This window comes from Andrena cerasifolii, chromosome 2 (genome assembly GCF_050908995.1).
Source record: "Andrena cerasifolii isolate SP2316 chromosome 2, iyAndCera1_principal, whole genome shotgun sequence".
Classification (NCBI taxonomy): domain Eukaryota; kingdom Metazoa; phylum Arthropoda; class Insecta; order Hymenoptera; family Andrenidae; genus Andrena; species Andrena cerasifolii.
The window spans coordinates 18,358,116-18,381,007 of NC_135119.1; the positions used below are offsets into that span (position 1 = coordinate 18,358,116).

General features: G+C 37.2%; 2 protein-coding genes across 3 annotated transcripts; one reads left to right on the forward strand and one right to left on the reverse strand.

The window, feature by feature from the left end:
* Window positions 1–8,846: 8,846 nt before the first annotated feature.
* Dnapol-theta (DNA polymerase theta) lies at window positions 8,847–18,449 on the forward strand. 2 transcript variants are annotated; one of them, XM_076807657.1, is made up of 21 exons: window positions 8,847–10,030; window positions 10,352–10,582; window positions 10,661–10,914; window positions 11,040–11,172; window positions 11,252–11,453; window positions 11,533–11,728; window positions 11,793–11,962; window positions 12,029–12,296; window positions 12,374–12,704; window positions 12,784–12,925; window positions 13,004–13,247; window positions 13,337–13,478; window positions 13,555–15,580; window positions 15,645–15,853; window positions 15,952–16,153; window positions 16,236–16,417; window positions 16,491–16,610; window positions 16,728–17,063; window positions 17,135–17,399; window positions 17,483–17,709; window positions 17,790–18,449. In XM_076807657.1, exons 1-21 carry the CDS (start codon window positions 9,395–9,397, stop codon window positions 17,925–17,927), a joined length of 6,654 nt encoding a protein of 2,217 aa, XP_076663772.1. In that variant the 5' UTR covers window positions 8,847–9,394; the 3' UTR covers window positions 17,928–18,449. The 2 variants fall into 2 exon arrangements, with proteins under 2 accessions (XP_076663772.1, XP_076663773.1); XM_076807658.1 differs by lacking the exons at window positions 8,847–10,030; window positions 10,352–10,582 and having other exon boundaries at window positions 10,775–10,914; window positions 11,293–11,453.
* Window positions 18,332–21,182, reverse strand: Cpsf73 (cleavage and polyadenylation specificity factor 73). Its single transcript, XM_076807660.1, has one exon. The coding sequence runs from the start codon at window positions 20,598–20,600 to the stop codon at window positions 18,540–18,542; it is 2,061 nt and encodes a 686-aa protein (XP_076663775.1). The 5' UTR covers window positions 20,601–21,182; the 3' UTR covers window positions 18,332–18,539.
* Window positions 21,183–22,892: the final 1,710 nt, after the last annotated feature.

Consider the following 22,892-nt stretch of genomic DNA (forward strand, 5'->3'; position numbering starts at 1 on the left):
AACCGTCTCTTAAGGTTTTATTGTAAGAAATATGAGGTGAAACGCGCGACTGGAATTATTTTTATGAATATTGTATAGTTTAAGGGAAGATCTGCAATATACTGTTGTGATTCTTTTACCAGTCAAACTTTCTCAAGCTTTTTAAGACTTTAAACCTAAAGTAAACTATTAGTAAGTAAAAAAGTGAACTACTTCAAACTTGGAAAAATATTAAAATAATGTAAAACAGTTATTATTCTCTTACTTACTCTTTCTGATGCTTAATTAGGGTAAAAGCTTCGCGTTATGAAGAATGCAGATACATTCATTGAACCTTGTTTCTTTACTGATGGACTAAAGTATTAAAAATTAATTTGCTCGATAAAGCTGTTTTGTGACATTCTCTGTTTCCTCCCTTATCCTTCAAATAAGGAAAATGGTAGAAAATGTGGATTCGCGAATTCTCGAGAAAATTCCGACTGCTGCGGATGTATCTCGGGCAGATTTGTACTTATTGTTCTAAAACACCCTATATTTAGTCACACCCTCGCGCTATTAAAAGTTCTTTTTCGAATTTTACTATACCCACAAAAGTACCTATATCTATTTATCAAGGAAACTGTATGAAATTTTATTTCAGTCTGTAGAAGATTTATTAAAATTAACGTTGTACTCAAATAATCGCTCGAACATTTCACTTTCATTTGTCCCTCGAACGTTTACCAAAAGAATTCCAAGACGTATTATACGACATTACACTGAACCGAATATACGACAGTCAGGACACATGTTAAACGGAAACGTAGATTTGCATAAAGTACTTATTTCTTAAAGCGCCATCTTGCACAGTGGATGCATTCAAATTACCTTGCAATCGCATTACTTTTTTTACTGTAAGAAACGAAACGCTAAAAAGTGTGCCAAGGCGAAGCAAGTCAACTGCAATAATGTCGTGCACTCTGATATGCTTGCTAATATATTCTGTAATACATATATCGTTGATACGACAAAAAAAGCATGGCTGCTGAGAGTTGCTAAACGCTGTAAAAATGAAAACTTTGTGCATAGATTTTTATTTTCTCTAAGCAAATTTCTTGCAACACCTCCCCCCAGCAAAAAAAATATTCGTCTAACTGTTCTATTATTTAAAATAGTTCACTGAAGAGGAGAAGTATTATTTTTCAAACTTCAAAGACTCAAAATTATTTAACATTTGAGGAGTGTAATATTACAAAATAAAGGGCGCCATATTAATATCAAAACTAATAGCAAATTTAATATTAAAATTAATTATCATGCAGTTATTAAATTAATCATTAATCAAAATTAATATGAAGCACGGTGCTTGATATTAATAATCACTATTCTCCGCTTTCATCAATAAAAAATTGAAATAGGTATGAAGTGAAAAAAAATCTGTAGGTACTTCAATTTGCGTCAAAGCCGCAGATTATGCGTTCTATCACGTATACATTTCTAGAAGGGATTGCAAACCGGTAAATCGGTAAATCGGTTTGAAGTTTTTTTTCACTGATAACGTAGTAGATGTCGACGGAATTATGCGCTATGTATATGCGCTACATTGCTATACATACAATTTCTACCGGTAATTCGCCAAATTTTTACCGGGAATTCGATAAATTACGTATTTCTCGATATTTACCGGTAAATTATGTATTTTTCGAGATTTACCGGTAGATCGCGAGAAATTTGGCGAATTACCGGTAAAAATTTGATGTATAGCAATGTAGCGCATATATGTAGCGCATAATTCCGTCGATATCTACTACGTTACCAGTGAAAAAAGCTTCAAACCGATTTACCGGTTTGCAATCCCTAATTTCTAGTCGCCATAACATAATTCCAAGAAGAAGTTCCAGTCCAAAGGGATCGTCCGAAATTCAATGCCAATAACAGAGCGCGTAACCGGCGAAACTTTCGTCACTCACCAATTTCATGTGGATGTTTCCTTTAATCCAAGAAAACAGCACACGACAGGGGACGTAACGGAACTGCTACAGGCTACCACCACAAGGTTTTCTACGAAACCCACACTCGCGTGTCGAGTAATTGCGTCGTTTTACTCGTTGGAACAAAAGGAGCAGCAAATTTTACGATACACCTGTCGCGGGTAATAGATGTCACGCACGTGGTTACGCTGCTTCACGGTTTCACAGACACTGAACGGAGATGCCGCTTTCACTAGGGGGGCACGCCGTTTCCCATAGTGATTCGGGGAACCGCGGTGCCGAGCTTCGTTAAACCACCAAGAGTGCCTCGTCCCCAATGTCAACCACCGTTCGACACGTGGTGCTTATCGGATTCATGAAAATCCGTCACCCAGCCAGAAACACGTTCATTCTTTGCCACCTTTACGTAACGCCTGGATTCCGGCTAGACGCCGGGAGCAGGTTCGTTTTCACGGTACAGGTGAACTTGCCCGTTCCTCCAGCGAAGGAGAAAACGATAAACCCCCTGGTCCAGCGGTTCGCCTAATTTCCTCGGTGCCTCGATGTCTGACCTTCGGAACGGGTACGACGACCTTCCCCCGCGGTCATTACGCGCGGTTTCTGACCGTCGTTACGTTTACCCCGCGGTAGCAAGAAAGCTATTAGCCACACCGACCCGCTTACCGCTGCTTTAATGTCCCCCGCGGCACGCGTGGGACCACGTGGCCGATCGGGCGCGCGACGTTAGCACTGGAAGATCGGACGCGAACTAAGCGAACCGAGCAATTCTCGATCCGTAGCAGCGGGAGCGGCGTTCCTTGGCCGGAAGTTGGGAATAAGGAAAGCCCGCCGACGAGGGAAGCATACCTCGATCCCGTGGCATCGAATCAGACGGGGAACCGCGGGAGGCGCGCGCATGTCCCCTGTTCATTACGCGCATTCCATGCGTGCCCATCGGCCGATCGGGCGATATTGGGCGCGCGCGACTGCTGGAACGATCGCGCCGGACCTAATCGAACCGGGGCTATTACGTATGGGTGCGATCGAGCGAGGCGCGTGGAAGGGACGGGGAACTGGTGTGCCCTGATCGAGAGAGGAATTCCCGTGGATCGGCGGCGTGATCGATACGCCGCATGAAAGTGCCACCAGCCACGTCGGTTCGTAGCACGCGGGAGAAGGACGAGGCGGTTACTCTTCTCCGGTGTACGGAGCGGGGTGGACGAAGCGGTGCCAGATGAAGCGTGAGATCGCGCAAAAGGTCCGCGCACGACTATCGACGCCAGGTGACGTGTGATTAGAATAAGGTCTTATCAGCGTGAGCGTGCACGAGGTACTGAACCACGGCACGGGGTACCCAAGTGCCGGGGCCCCCCTTTTGCCGTAACAGAAGAGTGGAGGGACAAGACAGGTGCTCCAGCTTCTGTCTGTCTGCCTGTCTGCCCGCCTGTCCGCCCGCCCGACTCGTTTAGGCCCCGTTCACACTCCGCGCGGGACGATCCCGCTGCGATACCGAGCGTGCTTGAACGATGGGTTTGAACATCGAATTAAACCCTCGTCGCTGTTCGCCCCGTTCGACGGACACGCGGGACCAGGAGCGTCCGCAGGGAGATCATTGGCACGGGCTGGGAACTTGACGATGGAGTTTCGAGGAGAAGAGGACGAGGAATATCTTCAACAGTTTTTCTTTTAGGGAACTTTGATTTATACAGTCCGGGGAATATTTATTGCTGCACCCCTAAATCCGCATCCTAGGAAACGATCTTTATAACTTCGTGATTGATAATGTAGTTGGTATGTAACTTATTTCAACCTAGATATTCGGCACTGTATGCTTAACTACCTAGTTAACAGTCGCACAAAAATACTTTGCGAATACTAATAACAAATAAAGTGGAAGTGAATACACGCTAAATATTTGAGTGATGCAATAAATATTTTCAGTAGGGTGGAAAGGATTGCCTTTTTGCTGTGTTATTCGAGTAATATTTTATATGTTGGTGTATATTTTTTTATTTTTTTATTTTCCGTCTTTATTTCACTGATTTAATACATAGGACGGTGAAAAGGCGAGGCCTAGCTAGAGCTGTTGTTAGGCCTAACCTCTGTATAGTGTAGGACTCCAAGCATAATATAATATATACCTATGTGTACAGCAACACATAATTTTCTCATCTCCTAATGTGACAACTATTGAATGAATTTATGAATCTTTGATGCGTTTTTATGGTTTGGGGATTTAATTATGGTTTGGAATAATCGATCATACACACGCTATAGATATAGGTCCTCGAGTGGTAGAAGAGGGGCATCCTTAGATTTTTTTAAAATGAAATGTACATAAATATTTGTACTTTTAACTAGCTTTCTTCGATTTTAATAACATTGATCTAGAAAGGCTAGGTACTAACTGCGAAGGCGAAATATGTATATTGAATCGAATATTTTATCATTTCGAAATTACTGTGAGTATTAAGTTTTCAAAATGGTGTCCTTTCACTCTCAAAAATTTATCCACCCTGTTCCTAATGTCACGTCGAACAACTGTGATGCCTGTATTTATAAAATTTATGTGACACTATGTGGGAAAATAGTTGGCAGTAAATGGCTACAGTCTTGAAAATATTTCCCTTTTTATTACATACACAGGTGCACTTGCATGAATACGATTTGTTTTTAATCATAAAAATAATGGTATTTCCAAGCATTACGATTTCAAATACCACTATATAATACTTCAACTGGCCGTCTCATAACAAGATTGCCTGATTAAAGAAACGATGCCTATTTCCATGGCACTTATTTGCTTTCATTTGACAGTTAAAAGCTGATCAAGGAAACAGGATGTTGGAAAAAAATATTTCACGACATTACACCTGATATAATTATACCTGTGTACGTGGCAGCTCTCCGTTTATAAAATGTAAACGACTGTCAGTTACAACTTAATTGACCGACTATTTCATTATTGCCTGCCTATCACGCTCCCAGGGAAACGCTTCGCGCCGGGAAATCGGTGAAGAGCCGCCTGGAAGGATTCAGTTATGCGGAAGATTCACGTGCCGCAGTGTTAAGGTACGCGATAGAATCGCAAGCGTTGATTTTGATAAATGCCCGATCGATCAACGCGCCTCGATGTCAATTTCCGATTGAGTATTTGATATCTCATATTTCCTGTTAGAAAATTTGTCAAGTGTAAAAGACGAACGGGCATCTCATTTCCATATTCCTACTCGACTGTGAAATTAGAATTGACTGTAGAATTAGAAGTGTCATTGATCATCTGGAAATATTTTTTAATTGTGACGATCGTATCGTTCGATGCAAATGTTCTTCCTTTTCCTACTCACTTTAGAAATCGTCTTACTCCGGTGAAAATAGCGATGCTTTTTCATAATTAAAGAGGACGACTATAGTGGAACATATTTCTACATATTAATTACGCTCCTCCACATGGACCTTTTTATTATTCGTTTGCATTCTCATTCATAAATATTATAATATTAGCGTTGTAATTTAATAATAGAATGTTCTTTAATTTTATATTACAATATTATATATATATATTTTAGATTCCAAAATTGTGAATTTAGATCTATGTGCTTGTAAATCAATCTTTGTTAAAAATATCTTTATAAAAAGAAGAATATATATATATGTTGAAAAATACAACACAACTGATCGTTTATAATATTTTTTACATTTGGAACTTTAAGTATAAAATTGTACTTTTTTTACTTTATTTATGTGTCGCATTACCCATTATGGCATGATTCGAAATACGTTCAAACACTCACCAACAGGTGGCACAGTTTCTTAATTCCAAGGATATTATCACAGACTAGGTACAGAATAGATCTTTCAACGTATGGACTTTCGTATCACAGACGAGGTATAGGATCAACCTATCAACCAATGCATTTTTCTGTCACCGATTCGGGGGGTCTTAGAACCCCCTTACCATTTTTGTGTCGCATGCAACGTTACCGGTGAAGCCTCGAAACAGATTGTAACGCCACGTGTGGTAGGAATTAGAATTCAAGAAGTGTAAAATTAGCTCATTCGAAACCCGCGATTTACAAATGATTCGAAAAGCTGAAACAGTCAACTACGCTATGTTAGCAATGGTGTGGTCAGCCTGGAAGGAAACTAAGAAAAGACTTAATGAGTTGGTGGCGATCGAGATAATTTCGATTAATAGCAGAGCACGCACGAGCATGCAAAACCATCGTAGAGATACACGAAGAAGTATAGAGTGATAAAAGTCATACAATGCCATCGAAGAAATCCATGAAATGAAATAAATCATGCCAAACCATCGAAGAAATGCATGAAGTAGAATAAACCTTGCAAAACCATCGAAGAAATGCATCAAATAAAATAAATCATGTAAACCCATCGAAAAAATACACGAAATTGAACGACTCGTGCAAAAATCCTCGAAGGAATGCATGTAATCGGATAGATGATGAAAACAATTAAAGAAATCAGTTACAAAGGGAGGGAAATCAGTTTTGACGTTGGTAGAACAATCACATTGTAAATGGCTTAACGAACCCTGAAATTTCTTCGGCACCAACCGAATAAGCTAACCCAGGCCAGGGGGGGGGGGGGCGAGGGGCTGGAGGAAGAACCAGGTTTGAAACTCTGACCAGGCCCCCAGCAAGTCCAGCTAGGCCAGTAGGTCCGAACGGACCAAGGGGACTCGGGAGTTCCAGGGGGTGGAGGAAGGTCCCCAACAAGTCCAGGAAGTCCAGTAGGTCCGAATGGTCCACGTGGCTCGGGAGCTCCAGGGTCCCCGGAGATCCTGCAGGCTCGGAGGATCGACGACGACTGAATACATGGAGCTCCGTGAGCTCCTTAGATAGACTTCGAGGAACGATGTCCCCCGATCAAAACAAGGTCGACGGTTAATAACAATAGCGAAATCCAACGAATTCTTCGGCAAAAATGGATTTTCCGCTAAAATATCCACTCCAGTGGCTATTGCTTTGACAAATAATATTAACAACATTTACACTAACCGCCCAGTATAAATTATTATTAACTATGATCGATAGAACTCGAGATATCAAGCGATTAGTAACATTTGGCCTTGAATTTGCAAATGATTTTCTACGCCGAATGAATTCTCTTTTATTCTGCATATTTAATCCTTTGATACATTAATGTTAATGCTTATACATATCACATAGTATTATTTATAATGTATAAATACAGTTTAGTCGAACTTGGTGTAAATGAATATTTACAGGAATATTTGGAAAAATATGAGTGACATACTTGTTTCTGCCTTAGTTACTAACATCGACGAAGTATAGAATAGAGCGATAGACCTATCGCCTTATGGGAATTCGCGTTCACATCACTAACACGTAGAGGCACACGATTACAGAATCATTTTCTGTTTTTAAATATCCTTCAGTTTCTGAAAAAGTCTTCTAAGTAACGGGTATATCTGAATGGAATCCTGTTAAATTAAAAGGCCTCCCACATGGTCCAGTAATCGATGAAATTGGTGCGCGCATTGAGAAATCACGAGATAATATGCACTATGCCATGCACACACTTCACTGAACCGATGAATTTCTCAGGGCTAGACAAACTTTTATTTCACAATACGGGTTTCAAAAGTAACTCGATTTACAGTTGCATCCATGCACCACAAGACACTCATGCATCATGCAACTTTCTGCGAGACTTTTAAAATTAGATTTTACTGTAAATTTCAGTGTTGGCGGTAAACTAATATTAGGGGCAAACGGAATCCAAATTTTATTACTTCACTGGAATGATTAAACAATGCATTAGAAACTTGTGGGAATATCAGTAACAGCGTGAATTTTTAATACTTTTCGGCGCACGATACGTGAATGGGTTCGCAAGGGTACGCAAAGTGCTAATAAACAATGCCATCTTGCAATTTATAGCTAGCACGGGCTTTGAGGAAATACCATTTCTGAGCGCCATAGTGTCTTGATCCACGAAATGGATTTTCGGGGAGAAATCCGCGTGAGTCGTTGACAAACCGAGCCAAAGCATAGCGTAACAAAAGCCTACCCTCTTATGTCAAACTCTCTCTCTAAACAAGTCACACGTATACAAGTAAGCACACACCTTTGAGCATTTCAGCCCATTTCAGAGTAGTTGCTGAGTTGGACGCTGTTCATGAGCAGATGCCACTACTTTCAGACCTCAAATTATGAGTCGGCAATACAGTTTGAGTAGCGACACCAACATCCATAAGGTGATAAGTCTATCCTATACCTCGTCTGTGCTAGGACCCCCCAAACCGGTGACAGAAAAATGCATTGGTTGATAGGTCTATCCTATACCTCGTCTGTGATAGTTCGCGAGAACCCTTACCATTTTCATGTCACACCCAACGTTATCGATTCAGTCTAAAATAAGATTACAATGCTACAAGTGGTAGGAATTAAAATTAAATGTTATCGAAAACATTTATATTCTAAAACGGTCTGAATGTTACGACTAATTTCAAGAAACGCGTTGCATAATTCCATTTACTAATAGTACTTATATGTACAATTTGTACTTATTTCCATGAATTTCGATTGTAAATATTATATAAACCGCGTAATAAACATTTGTACAGTGCTAGTAGTTTGTACAAGGAAAATTGAATTGTGGCCCCATGGGGGCAAAAGTTATTTCATTAATTTTTTTATATTTAGTTAATCAAGGACACTTGTGGACACTCATCTCACTAAAATATATCTCAGAAAATTTTGTGGGAACTACTTACAAAAGCCCCATTAAAATCGGCGCGTGCGGGTCCGATATGATCCCTTATAACCAATACCATAATTCGAGGTTTCAATTTTGCCGCTTTTTATGATTTAGTTAGGAGCACAATCCACCAGAAGATGCTGATTTTGCCAACAGAAATATATGGAAAGTGCACCCCTCTGGAAGAACGCTATCATGGTTATCACGCGAAGTTAGACGTTAACCACGTGATTTTTAAATTTTATGTTTGACAATAATGATAACTGACACTTCGAATTTGTACAATGAAAAAAATACTATGAGGATGAAAACTGAATTGTTCGCTTGTTCTTATACATTATACAAGCTGTTTATTATACACGCTTAATTCAGTAAAAAAAATGGAGCACTTGGCACTTACTCCAAAAGTGAATTATTAACTTTGTACATAAATGGAATTTATATTTATACAATTACTTCACTGATATTCAAATAATGAATTTTGATCATGTATATTTAATTATTCGATTTGTAAATATGGTTTTACTATAATTGTTCAAATGAAATAAATTGAGATCAAGAATTATAGAGAAATATTTATTGTACTCTAAAATCATGAATATGTATCACATAAAAGTTTCGATTGCGATGAAGTGAACAATGATTTATACAATTCTCTCGTGCCATATCTTGAATAGTTTCAAAATACTGGTCTATTCAAATAAAATAGAACTAACAAAATGCAATCTCTTAACAAAATGCCATCCTTCGGGGATGAGACTTTATCCGCCTGTATGCAGGCAGAGATTAAAAATATGGATATTGTTTCTAATAGCAGCGATATAGGAAAGTATTTTAAAGATAGCCAATTTCTTGCAAAGTTAGCAGATAAGTCAAATGATATTGATAAACACGCACTGTCAAAACAAGACAATGTATCGCATAGTTCAATGAATACGAAAGCTAGTTCAAACCAGGATAAATCAGAACTCAGGGAACTTAGGAAAAATACTATTATAAAGTCAATTGTTACGAGCAAAACTAATATATCAAGTAAATCAAAGACCAGAAGCATTGCTTCCTTAAAGAGGAACTGTGGTTTATCTCAGAAAGAAAAAGAAAATGTCAATTATACAAATACCGATCTTTCGTGTAATAAACCTGAATTATCAGTCTCGCACACTGATGACAGTAATATCAAAAGTAATGCTACGACCAATATAACAAGCGATACAACTCGCCTAAAATTGTCTAACAGCAGTGTTGCATTGAGCAATGCTGAGAAATCTTCAAAGATATCTCCTTCTATTTCTACTATTGGTACTCAAGACCATTGCAAATTAGCTTCTTGGAATTTGCCACCAAATATTCTTCAGGTAATATATTTATATAGCCCTGGGTTTCCCAAACTTCTTCTACAATGGAACACTTCGCAAACCTGGAAATTTTAATGGAACACTTAGCTTAGTTTTTAGGTTGGGTAATTCTTAGTAGAAGATCTTTAAATGTGTTGCGGTGTATAAAACTTTTCGAAATTGTCACGGAACACCTATTCAGGTTCAGCGGAACACTGGTGGTCCCCGTAACATAGTTCGAGAAACCCTGACATAGCCCATATATTTCAAGAAGATTGAAACGACTTTCAAGCGTTCCTAATATAAGTTGTTGCACTGAGAAACAATAATTATACGTTACAGAAGTATGAAGCAAGGGGGATAAAAGACATGTTTGCCTGGCAAGTAGAATGCTTGTCGAATCATAAAGTCATGGAGGAGAAACGCAATCTTGTATACTCTGCTCCAACATCAGCAGGGAAAACGTTAGTGGCAGAGATTCTCATGATAAAAACAGTATTAGAAAGACAAAAAAAAGTCATCTTCATTCTACCATTTGTGTCTGTTGTGAGAGAGAAAATGTATTACTTTCAGGTGAGATTCGATTTCACTGACGAGCATTTAAATTTATGAACTTTTCTATGCTGTGAATTTATATGTGCAACTTGGTAGGATCTGTTATCGGATAGTGGCATTAGAGTCGAAGGATTTATGGGTGGTATTGCACCCCGCGGAGGGTTCGCAGTTACTCACATTGCGATAGCAACGATTGAGAAAGCCAATTCTTTAGTAAATCGTTTAATGGAAGAAAATGAGTTAATCAATTTGGGAGCTGTGGTGATCGATGAATTGCATCTTGTCGGCGATCCAAATCGAGGATATCTTCTCGAGTTACTTTTAACTAAATTGAAGTACATGACTCTTAGGTAATCGAAAGTCATTCACCATTACTTATTTCATTTATCATTAACTTGTCGTTACGCTAATTACATAGAACGTGTGTATAATCGCATGTTGTTGTAAATGTAGACATTATCTTGTTCCATAACAGAGACGAAAATGTTAATATACAACTAATTGGTATGTCTGCTACGCTTCCAAATTTATCTCTCCTAGCTGAGTGGTTGGACGCTGAACTGTATAAGACAGAGTTTAGGCCAGTGCCTTTAAATGAACAGTGCAAGGTACTCCACGATATATAAACATGCAAGATTTATATGATTTACAATCGAGATCGACGAAAAAGCTGCTTTTTGATTTTAGATCGGTAAAAATATTTATGATAATAAATTGTGTCTTATCAGGAGTCTAATATCAATGCCAGAGTTAAGTATGAATTCAGATGATATCCTTCATCTGTGCATTGAAACAATATCCGATGGACACAGTGTGTTGATCTTTTGCCCAACGAAAAATTGGTGTGAAAAATTAGCTGAACAAATAGCAGCTGCATTTTTCAAACTAGGTTTGTTTGATAACACAACTAACGAAGTTTACGTAGAAAAATGTTACGTATAATTCAACGCAAGTATCCTTACGTTTAGGCCGAGAAGATACAACACTCGGTAAGACCTTAAGGCAACAATTAGATTCTACATTAATCGCGGAAACATTGGAGCAATTAAAACGCAGCCCGATTGGTTTGGATAGTGTGTTAAAAAACACTGTTTCATTTGGAACCGCTTTTCATCACGCTGGTCTTACCATGGATGAACGGGATATTATAGAAGGATCTTTCCGGTACTTATTTTTGTTTCCACTGTGAGCCCTCAGAGAGACTACGATTGAATATTCATTATTTTAGATCAGGATCTTTGAGAGTCCTTGTCGCAACTTCAACTTTAAGTAGCGGAGTGAATTTACCAGCAAGAAGGGTAATTGTCAGATCTCCAATGTTTGGTGGTAAAATATTGGATTGTCTTACTTACAGACAAATGATAGGGCGCGCAGGTAGAATGGGAAAGGATACAGCAGGTGAGTTGAAATGAGAAGAAAAGATAATTTAGTTTGATACGTTTGAATGCAAAGTTATTTCCATAGGTGAGAGTATACTCATGTGCAAATCAAACGAGCAAAAAGCAGCTGAAATATTACTATCAGCTTCGTTAGAACCGATTGAGTCTTGCCTCGAAGACTCGGGACCTTTAATTCGAGCGTTTCTGGAAGCTATAGCTAGCGAAGTTGTATATACTCCATCGGACCTCGAATTGTACACTAAATGTACTTTAATACATTTAAGTGACGAGCACAATCCAAAAAACCCTTCGAACGAAGCAATCAAATTTTTAATAAACAATGAATTCCTACTGTATGTAATAATACTTGTTAAGTGTTAATACTGTGTTAATACTTCTGCATTTATATGAGTATTATAACATTATCTAGATCGCAAAAGACAGAAGAAGGGCACAGATGGGTAGCTACGGCTTTCGGAAAAGCGTGCTTGGCTGCTTCTATACCACCCAGGGACGGTTTGTTCTTGCTCGAGGAACTTCAAAAAGCAAGGCGGTGTTTCGTGTTGGACACAGAATTGCACGTTATATATTTAGTAACACCTGTTAGTTCTGGAAGCCAAATTGGAAACATAGATTGGATGACCTTTCTAGAATTGTGGAAAACGATTTCAGAAAGCGAACGAAGAGTTGGCCAACTAGTTGGTGTAGAAGAACGATTCTTAACATCGGCTATTAAGGGCGTTGTACGCCCAGGAAAAATAGTAAATCTTAAATACATATTTAATGATTCAAACATTTACAAACTGTATGCACTAAATAAATGAAATGTTTTTTCTTCAGCTTAGTATACATAGAAGATTCTATACTGCGCTAGCTTTACACGACTTAGTACGCGAAGTTCCTCTCAATAAAGTTTGTAAAACATATGGTTGCTGCCGTGGAGTTCTTCAAAGCTTACAACAGTCTGCTTCTACATTTGCTGGTAATGTTTCCTAGCGATTGTAGTTCTTATAAGAAAGGAATTATACAGTTCGTTACTGCATTTCAAATGTACCTGTAGGAATGGTCACCCAATTTTGTAAACAACTGGGTTGGGACTGCATGGAATTGTTAGTTTCCCAATTCCAGACCCGTTTACAGTTTGGCGTATGTAGAGAATTATTGGATTTGCTACGTCTTCCAATGTTAAATGGGCTGCGAGCAAGAAGTCTTTACAAGCAAGGAATCACATCTGTGGCAGAGTTAGCTATCGCTAATGAACTTGATGTCGAGCGAGCACTTTACAAAGCACTTCCTTTTGAAAGGTACGTCTTCATTATTATAGACGCATTTCAATAATATGCAACACTCCTAATAGTAGTTTATACAACCTTTTATTTTAAATATATTTCAGCGAAAAGGAACAAGATGGCGAACATGAATCGGAAGCTGTGAAACGAAATAAAATAAGGACAGTGTTCGTTACTGGAAAAGATGGTTTAACGCCACATGAAGCTGCTGCCCAGTTGGTACACGAAGCTAGAGTGTTAGTCCAGGTACTGGGTTATTATCGGTAACAGTAATTGTTCTTTACTTATTTCGAAATTGTATAAGCTTGTTTTTTAATCACAGAACGAACTGAGATTGCAAGACATGTCGTGGAAGCAAAATGAGCAATCTGTTACTACAAATGAATCTTGCAACGCAAGGCCTTCACAAGCGCAACAAGATACATTGCTAAGTTCGAAACATACAAATGCCTTAACAAACGTTGAAGTTTCTGCATACGACAATTCCCAAAGCAAAGTTCACGTAAATATTACCGTACAAAACACTTGTTCAACTAATACCAAAAGTGCTAATTCCATTAATGAAGAAGAAGAGGCATTAAATCATAAGTCATTGGAAAAGTCTGAAGTTAATACAAATATTGTAGAAAATAATAAAACTCTCGAAACTAATGTGGTTAGCAATGTAGCTCAAGAAAGTAAGAATGACAATATAAAACTTACTGATCAGCTATTGCAACTAACTATTCCGAAACTTTACAATTCCCCGACTGAAAAATTGTCCTTTGACTTCTTCGAGGAAAGTAGTCCAAAAATGGCACATGACTCCCAAAAAAGAAGAGACAGTGAATCTTTACTCAGTTTCAAAGACAGCAAAAAAAATCAAACTCACAATTTTACTATGAAACATTCTATGGATGACGTGCAGGATGTTGAAAAAGCAAGTAACATTCCCACTAAGAAAAGCAGAACCTCGAATGAAATAAATACTGCATCATCGATTTGCGTAAATGCGATAACACAAGCCAGTTTTGAAAATGATACGAAACCAAGAGTTTCGGGAAGCCCCAGTTTATTTGATGACACTTTAAATCTCGATACTCAAATTTTAAATGTCCTTGAGCAAAACATTGATTCTTTGCATTTCTCTGAATTCGAGGAGACTATATTATCTCAAAATAAATCGGCAACAGAGAATAAAGAGAAAACAAAACTTCAGGCCACTAAAAACATTAATACAGAAGCACAGACAGAGAAAAATATAAAAGATAAACATATAAACAAGACTCCTTTAAATTTCACAAATTCACAGGCGAAACGCAGCATACTGTCGTGGAAAGAAGATTCTTGGAATGAATCAAAGAAAATAACAGAAAAGTTAAATCAAATTTGTGATAAAAATACTAAAGAAGAAAATGGAGAAGTACCAGTTAAACGCAGTATTAGAAATGTAAAGAACACAAATATGGGAGAAATCGTAGAAAGCCCTGGAACAAGTAACTCAACACCAGAGATGAGAAGAAAGTTGCCCGCAGTGTTCGAAAAATCAGTGAATACTTCTGATAATTTGCGAAAAATATCGCAGAAGCATAAATTTAAAGATAGATGTACTGAAAAATCACCCGTGACGAATGTAATAGCTTTCAGCAATCGTCGAGCGTCATTTGATTCAAACAAATCTGATTCAGATGACATTATTATTGCTTCGCAAAATATGGATTCGCCTGCCGCAAGTATCAGAATACGAAGCAGATTAGATTCTGAAAAGAAGCGAAAGATGTGCACCCAAACAGTTCCCAATCGCGTACTGGATGGTGCGGCAAATTATACGAGTCCTGTTTCCGAAACGATACATATAAAAAAATATAAATTTAAACCAAAATTGAAAGAAATACTTCCAAGAAATGTACTAACTTCTAAAGACTGTAGTACAGACAGTGTAATCTCAAATTCGGATGAGGGTACACCCATAAAGTCCGAGAAACTCTTGCAAAAGTCTAAAATTAGTTTAAAAAAAGTACAAAAGGATTCTGAAACGTGCCTACAGACCAACACTATGAGCAACATAAGTGAAACCACTAATTGGAATACGTTAAATATTGTAAAAGTTGGAAGTGATAGAGGAACATTTAATTTATTCAAGCGCGAAGTAATGCAAAAGCGATATATTGCGCTAGCTCTAAATTGCGAAATGTATACTAACGACGTGAATAATATCGGCTCCAAAATTGTTGGCTCCACCAATAGTGAAAGGAAAAAGAGATCCAAGAAACTAGAAAAATATGTTTATGCTGATAAAAAATTATGTGGGGCTGCTATTTCTTGGGAAAGCAATATTGCTTATTATATTACTTTCTCTAATGATCAAGGTATTTGAAATCCTACTAATATCATCATTGCTTCTCAAGAACTACTAAAACGATATCTTTTCAGATTTAAAAATTCCAGGCAGGGAGCAAATGAAGCTATTGAAAGAAGTACTTGCTAACACAGTCCTGTCTGTGAAATGTTTCGCAACTAAAGAAATATTTAAAACCTTATACAAGTGCTGTGGTATTTCTGCGAGCTGCAAGTTCTTAGATCCAACCGTAGCAAGGTGGTTACACGATGGCAACGTTTATGAAAAAAATTTTAACGAAATGGTAATGAAAATGTACATTTCCCAGTTTTATTCAGAACTTTCAATATTTACAGGGGAAATAAATTTTGCAATTTAAAGAATTGTTTCAATTATGAATAGGTAAAAGACTATTTTCCACAAGGATGCTTCATAACGAAACGGATAGGCACGTGTTATGACACGGGACCTGGATTGAACATCGAAAGCACAATACCAGGAGAATTCAGAGCATCTGCAGAAGCTGTACTTACATGGTACATAACGGACACTCTGTTAGATAAATTAACACAATTAAGTCCAACATTACTGTACACATTTAAAGGTAATATGTTACAGTTATTGGTATGTAATTTTAATCAACTATTTTCACATTTATTTTAATGAAATCTTAAATCACTCTTCAGATATTGAAATGAAAACGGTGACTTTACTAGCTAGCATGGAATTAACTGGTCTAGGGGTATCTTTCAAGTCATTACAAGACTTGTCTTCAGTTATTCGCGAAGAAATGAGATCGTTAGAAGAACGAGCATATGCATTATCTGGGAAAAAATTCAATTTCTCCTCGTCCAAAGAAGTTGCCGAGGTTTGTAATACAGTTTTTAAATGTTTTTATTCATAATTATTTTAATCTAATTGACAATTTTTGGATTGCATAGGTTCTAGGTTTATCTAAAGGGAAAAAAGTTAGCGTTAATAAAGCTGTATTGGGGCAGTCTGATCACCCAATATCTAATCTTGTTATATCATGGCGTAAATTAAATGGAACCCAATCGAAAGTACGTACATTAAAGGGGGGAATTGAAACGTTAAAAATAACTTTCCTAAGTATTTCAAAAATACACTAAACTGAAGTAGACTAAGGCATCAAAATTGAATTTAATTTTGTACTCTAGATTATTTATCCAATATTGAGTCTGGCTCAGCACAGTTCCCGTGTTCACGGTAACTGTGTTACACACACATTAACTGGCAGAGTCTCGATGCACGAACCGAATTTGCAAAATGTACCAAAGGACTTTAATTCTGAAGACAACAGCTTCGTGATAAGTGTACGAATGGCGTTTGTAGCTGGGGTAGGCAATATTATATTGTCAGCAGACTACTGTCAACTTGAATTGAGAATATTAGCTCATTTTTCTAAAGATGCAACATTGTGCGACATTATGCGAAAGCCAGGTGATATATTCAGAAACATTGCAGCAAATTGGAATCACGTGTCTGAAGATCAGGTATGTGAAACATATAAAATGTATATTACTCAAAGTAAATTTTAATTATTCTAGTATGGTTTCGTTGATAGGTGGATGATAAAATGCGTCAACGTACAAAGCAATTGTGCTATGGAATGATCTATGGTATGGGGGTAAAGACACTAGCCGAAACTTTGTCTGTAAACGAGATTGAAGCCCAAGAATTTTTAGGCTCTTTTATGAATGCATATCCAGGTATATCTAAATGGTTGAGTAGTGTGTTAGAAAAAGCTCGTACGAATGGATATGTAACAACGCTTTTAGAAAGACGTAGAATGCTTCCTGGATTGGCCAGTACAATTACAGCAGAAAAATGTAAGTTTTATTATTATAATCTATATGTACAAGAGTTTTTCCAAATATCTATGGATGAATTACTGTAATGTTTGTATTCATAGCACAAGCAGAACGTCAAGCAGTGAACACAAAAGTTCAAGGCTCTGCAGCAGATATTGCCAAAAAAGCAATGGTAAATATCGAAGAAAGGATACGATTCGAATTTCCTACTTCAGCGATCGTTATGCCCACTGTTCATCCTATGCGTCAATTAAGGAGCAATAGCAGAGATGCGCTACAAAGGGGCGGCTATTTAGTATTACAGCTTCATGATGAACTATTGTACGAGGTGGGTGGGAATTCTCAAGCTTCTCATTGTAATAGAAGTAATCCAAATTTTGTTTCAATATATAAATTCCGCTATTTTAGGTAAATATAAACGACCTACGGCAATTCGCAATAATAGTAAAAGAATCAATGGAGCATGTGTGCCAACTTGCAGTGCCATTACCCGTAAAGCTCAAAGTTGGACCTGCATGGGGGGATCTTTCTGAATTTAATTTTTAATGCTAATCTATTTAGTGTTTCCACTAACGGTAACTACTTATACACGCGCATAGTTTTTCAATTAATCGTGTTTCAAATTTTTACTATTTAAAATGTTATTTATTGAATTCGTAATTTTATGCGCTTTTGCATACATTTATAATGATATGAATTGTACATATTTACACCACTTTGTTACTATACTATTTTATATTACGATCGAAAATAATGAATTACACGTTTAAATCGTATAAATAATCTAATGTAATGATTATACATCGCAGAATCAAAGAAAATCATCTTAGGTATGTACTTTAAGTATAAAAATATTTTTTATGTTGAAACTCCTTTTAATTATTGATGATTGTTACGTGAAATTTTACCGTATTAATACAGGTAGAAACAGAAAGCTTAACTGTACGATAGATATTTAAGTAGGAATTTATTTTTTTACATTTCCATTTATCAATATAATTATTCTATTTACGAAAGTGTACGAATAAAATCAATTGTGTAATACTATTAAATTGTACAATAAATAGAAATATCTGTTATCCAACATTCTTATACCAATGTATGTAATAATAATCCTATAAGCGAATGTGTTACTAAATACAAATGTAAAAATATTCTTCAAATGGTATCACAGGGTGGTGCCAGTGATTGATGTAGTTTCGTTACCGCCGTTTGTACTATTTGCTGGAAAGTTTCATCTTCTTTACTAGTTACTTCTAAATTCAATAAATCTATGTGCGCCTTCTTTCCATCGACCGTCACGTACAGTTTCTCCCCTTTGAAAATTTTAGGAACAGAATCCTCGCCAAACATTTCCTGAAGCATCTCTATCAGACACTCCTTAAAATGCATCCTATCCATCTTTGTAGGCGCCGGTAATACTTTCGGCGGCTGGTCCATCATCTCAGCCTGCAATATTGCAGTCAGAACGGAATCTGCGTACATATCGTTTACAGGTGTCGCGACCCACTCCATAGTAACAATTTTCCCCTCGATTGTAACATCAACGTTCTTAAAAACGCGTAATTTCTTATCGTCGATGACTTCCAGATTTCCAGCGATCTGAATTAGAAGATGCTTTAGTACCGGTAGCGATGCTGAGAAATACACGCTTTGCCGCTGAACAACTTGACTCATACTCATATCTGTATATTTGGATAAGTCGCAAGGCGCTAGCATGTGATAGTTGAAGTTTCTCTTGACTAAAACTCCAGATAATGTTTGCCCGGGTTTCGGTGTTTCCATCGCTAATGTGCCCATCACCTTGGCCGTCTTTTCGCCTCTGAAGTACAACTCCACGGCGACTGTATTCCTAGGATTATGTATTTCCATTGTCGTGCTAGGGTCATCTTCGTATTCTCGCTGTAGAGCAGCTTTCAATCTACCCATCTCATTTTGTTCTCCATGCACGAGGACAACATGCGGAGGCTTTAAAATACGTATAAATTCTGAAGTCTGCTGATAATCCGTATGCGCCGAAAATGATATATAGTCAACGGACATTTTCAGCGGTAACTTTTGCCCAGACATGGTTGTAATCTCTTCGGGTTCCGATAGGATAGTCTTCGCCAATGTTCCTTCTACGCAATAACCAGCTATTATAACTCCGTTCTTCGCATCCGTACACCAGGACTCGAACAATTCCCTGGAGAGACCACTCTGCATCATACCGGGTGAAGCCATCACCACGCATGGCCCAATATCTTCGAAATGATCGATGCCTTTTAAGTTAGAAATGTGCTTAAATACAAAAGGATTGTTAATTGCTATTTGCCTTCTGATTTTGTCATTCATCGCATTCACGTAAGTCTGGTAGACAGCCATACACTTCTTTGCCAAAGAAGAAGCGTAGTATATAGGAATTTCATGGAGTTCGGGATGCTGGCTCCAGTATTCGTCTAAAATGAGGAGCAGCTCTTGTGCTCTACCCAAAGCGAACACGGGTATTAAGCACCTTCCACCTCTGTTAACGATCTCATGAACCAGGTTGGTAAATCTTCCTTCGCGATCTTCTCTCTTTTCGTGGATGTGCGTGCCATAAGTAGATTCAGTGATTAAAACATCTGGGTGAATGTTTGGAATTTCAGCGGCCATTAAGTGTCTATCTTCTTGTCGACTGAAATCTCCGGTATATAAGATTTTAACGCCCGCTATTTCTATCATAAACATAGCGGCGCCCAATACGTGCCCAGCATTGTAGGCCCAGAACTTTATTCCAAATACATCCTTCTCCTCGTGGAAGTTAATCGTTTCTATTTTATCCATACTTGTTTCAAGATCCGATTCGGTATATAACATTTGTTCCGTGGCAATATTGCTTACTTTGATGTAGTCGGATAGCAGCCAACGATAGATGGCTTTGGTGGCGTGAGTCATGAAGCATCGTCCTTTAAAGCTGGTCTTTTGTAGAAACCAAGGCAAAGCCCCGCAATGGTCCAAATGAAAGTGAGAGATTAAAAGCAGATCAATTTCATCTGCTTCTACTAAGTCTACGAAAGGTAGCGCATCCATTCCAGATAAACCTGGATGAATGCCACAGTCCAACATAATTTTCTTTCCCTTAAACTCCAGCATAATACATGATCTTCCCACTTCCTGGCCGGCGCCAAGTGGCCTAATCGATAACAAGTCGCTCTCTTCGGCTGGCACTTGTGTGTCTGGTTTTCTTTTTGAGGACATTTTTGTAGATTAATGCTTATCCTGCGATAATGTAACACTAACAAATTATGTTCCCAATCTCATATTTCTCACGCTCGCGAATTATGTTTCCGTGTATAAGTTTGCAAGGTTATATGAGAAACAATGCATATCTTTATTCTTGTTTATGAATATTGTATGAATCTTATCGTTGCGATTCAAAGAAGATATGTCTTTGCTGTGCGTTTGTTTATGGGTAATACCGGAATGCAGGTTAGAAAATTATTTTACTGATTTAGTAATTAATGTGTGAGAAAGATTGTGTATTGGAATTATACAATTCTGATTTGTAATATCCTTTTTACTCGTGCTTCGTAAACAAGTAGAGTCACGTTAATGTTTAAATTGTTAACAGTAAAGCGCGACTTTTTGAACGGAACCTATTTACACTACCGCGTGTTTGAAGAAGAACCAACAGAACAGTTCTTACATTTCCCCAAGGTACGCATACAGCATAACATGTTTAAATACCTATATAAAAACTTTATACACAAACGTGTATACTATTTCCGCCTTTTTTCGTTTACTTCGAAAGTATCAAATTAATTTCCCAGGCAGCACAGGACATCTCAAAGATGTCAATTTTACGTTTGTTTTGCGACTGAATATCTGAAAGTCCTGAATTGTAACAAAGATATCTTTAGATATCTTATGGACATCTTTAAGATATCTTTGGGACATGTTAAAGATATCTTTAAGATGTCTGCATAAAGATTTTTTAGGCATCTTTAAGATATCTTTTTTCAGGCATCTTTTCAGATGTCTATATCTTTAAGATGCTGTGTGCTATCTCGGTTTTTTTATAATTTATATAATTCGTAGATTATCGATTAAATTCGATCGTCCACATAATTTTATACTTTTAAATATAATATTTTTTGGAAAATATTGCCATTTTGAAAATAAAAATCAAATAAAAAAATAATAATTAAATACTAATAATACACGTAGAACACACATCGTAGAAATTACCTAATACGAATTTAGCATATTATAATTAATCTTTAAGATTAACTTGTATAGGAACACCTTGCATATAGATATTTGTTCAACTTTTTCTTTACTGAAATTAATCTGAATAAATAAGTTGATAGTGAATTGAATATACCAAGGATTCGAAATAATATTATAAAATTATAATAAAATATGGCATTACTTATTGCTTTTATTAAGTAATACATTTTACGAAGATTAATACTATTTGAAGAGAAACTTAGCCTATGAATCACCTACCTTGACAATCGCCGCGCCGGGAGCAAGCTTCCACAACATTTCGGGATAAAAGTCCATGGTCTTGATATCCAGGTTGTAATCCACAATTGCGAAACGATACAATTAAGTAATACTTAATTGTACAAAAAGACTCAATTGTATTGTGTTTCATTCGTAACACTAATTGCAAGTAACGCGCACTATTTGAATTTCTACTAAAGTTATGCTGTATCGCCAGCAGGGGGCGCCTGCGCAGAATTTTCATTCCTTCTATACAAAGCGCGCTAAGATTCAAAACTACTAATGCTTATGGAATTTTATTCTCAAGAATAAATGCAGTTTTTTTAAGACTACTGCGATTATATGATAAGAATAATTAATAGAAAATGTTGGAAAATCGACATAAATAAAATTCAAAAGATACCTATATAATATCTCTGCCTGACGAAAATAAAGAAAAGTTTGACTCTAGCACAAATACAATTGAGGATTGTTACACATTTTGTTTTAGAATATTTTTAACTGTTTATTTATGAAACGCTTTTGAAGATTGTTCGCGATAGGCACACCCGTGACTGCCCGGTGTAGATTAGAATGTTGATGCTAATCTTATTGAAACGATAATTAACTACTATATACATTTGTACGTCTATTTAACCGAAACTGAAACTTATCAACACAAAGAAAAATTTTTCTCCTTTCTTTGCAACGCAAAAATTAGTAAATACATGTAACCTATACGACTTAAACGCGATACTTGAACTGACGTGATTCACAGCACGGCCAGAAGAGGGCGACAGTGAACGACGTGACTGGTTTAATTCGAAAAAAGCGCGCCAAAGTACAGATATATAAAATACTTTGTATTCAACAAATTATAAACAAATCTTTGTACAGACTTCATAAATCATATAGTTTAAATAACCCTCTATATATTCTGAATTCGCTGTGGTATATTGGGAACTTAAAAACCGCTTGAACGTTTGCAAAAGAGTGCAATTGAAATGAAAAATCTATGTACTACGTACAATTGTAAGAAACAGAAGATTTCTAACACGTGAA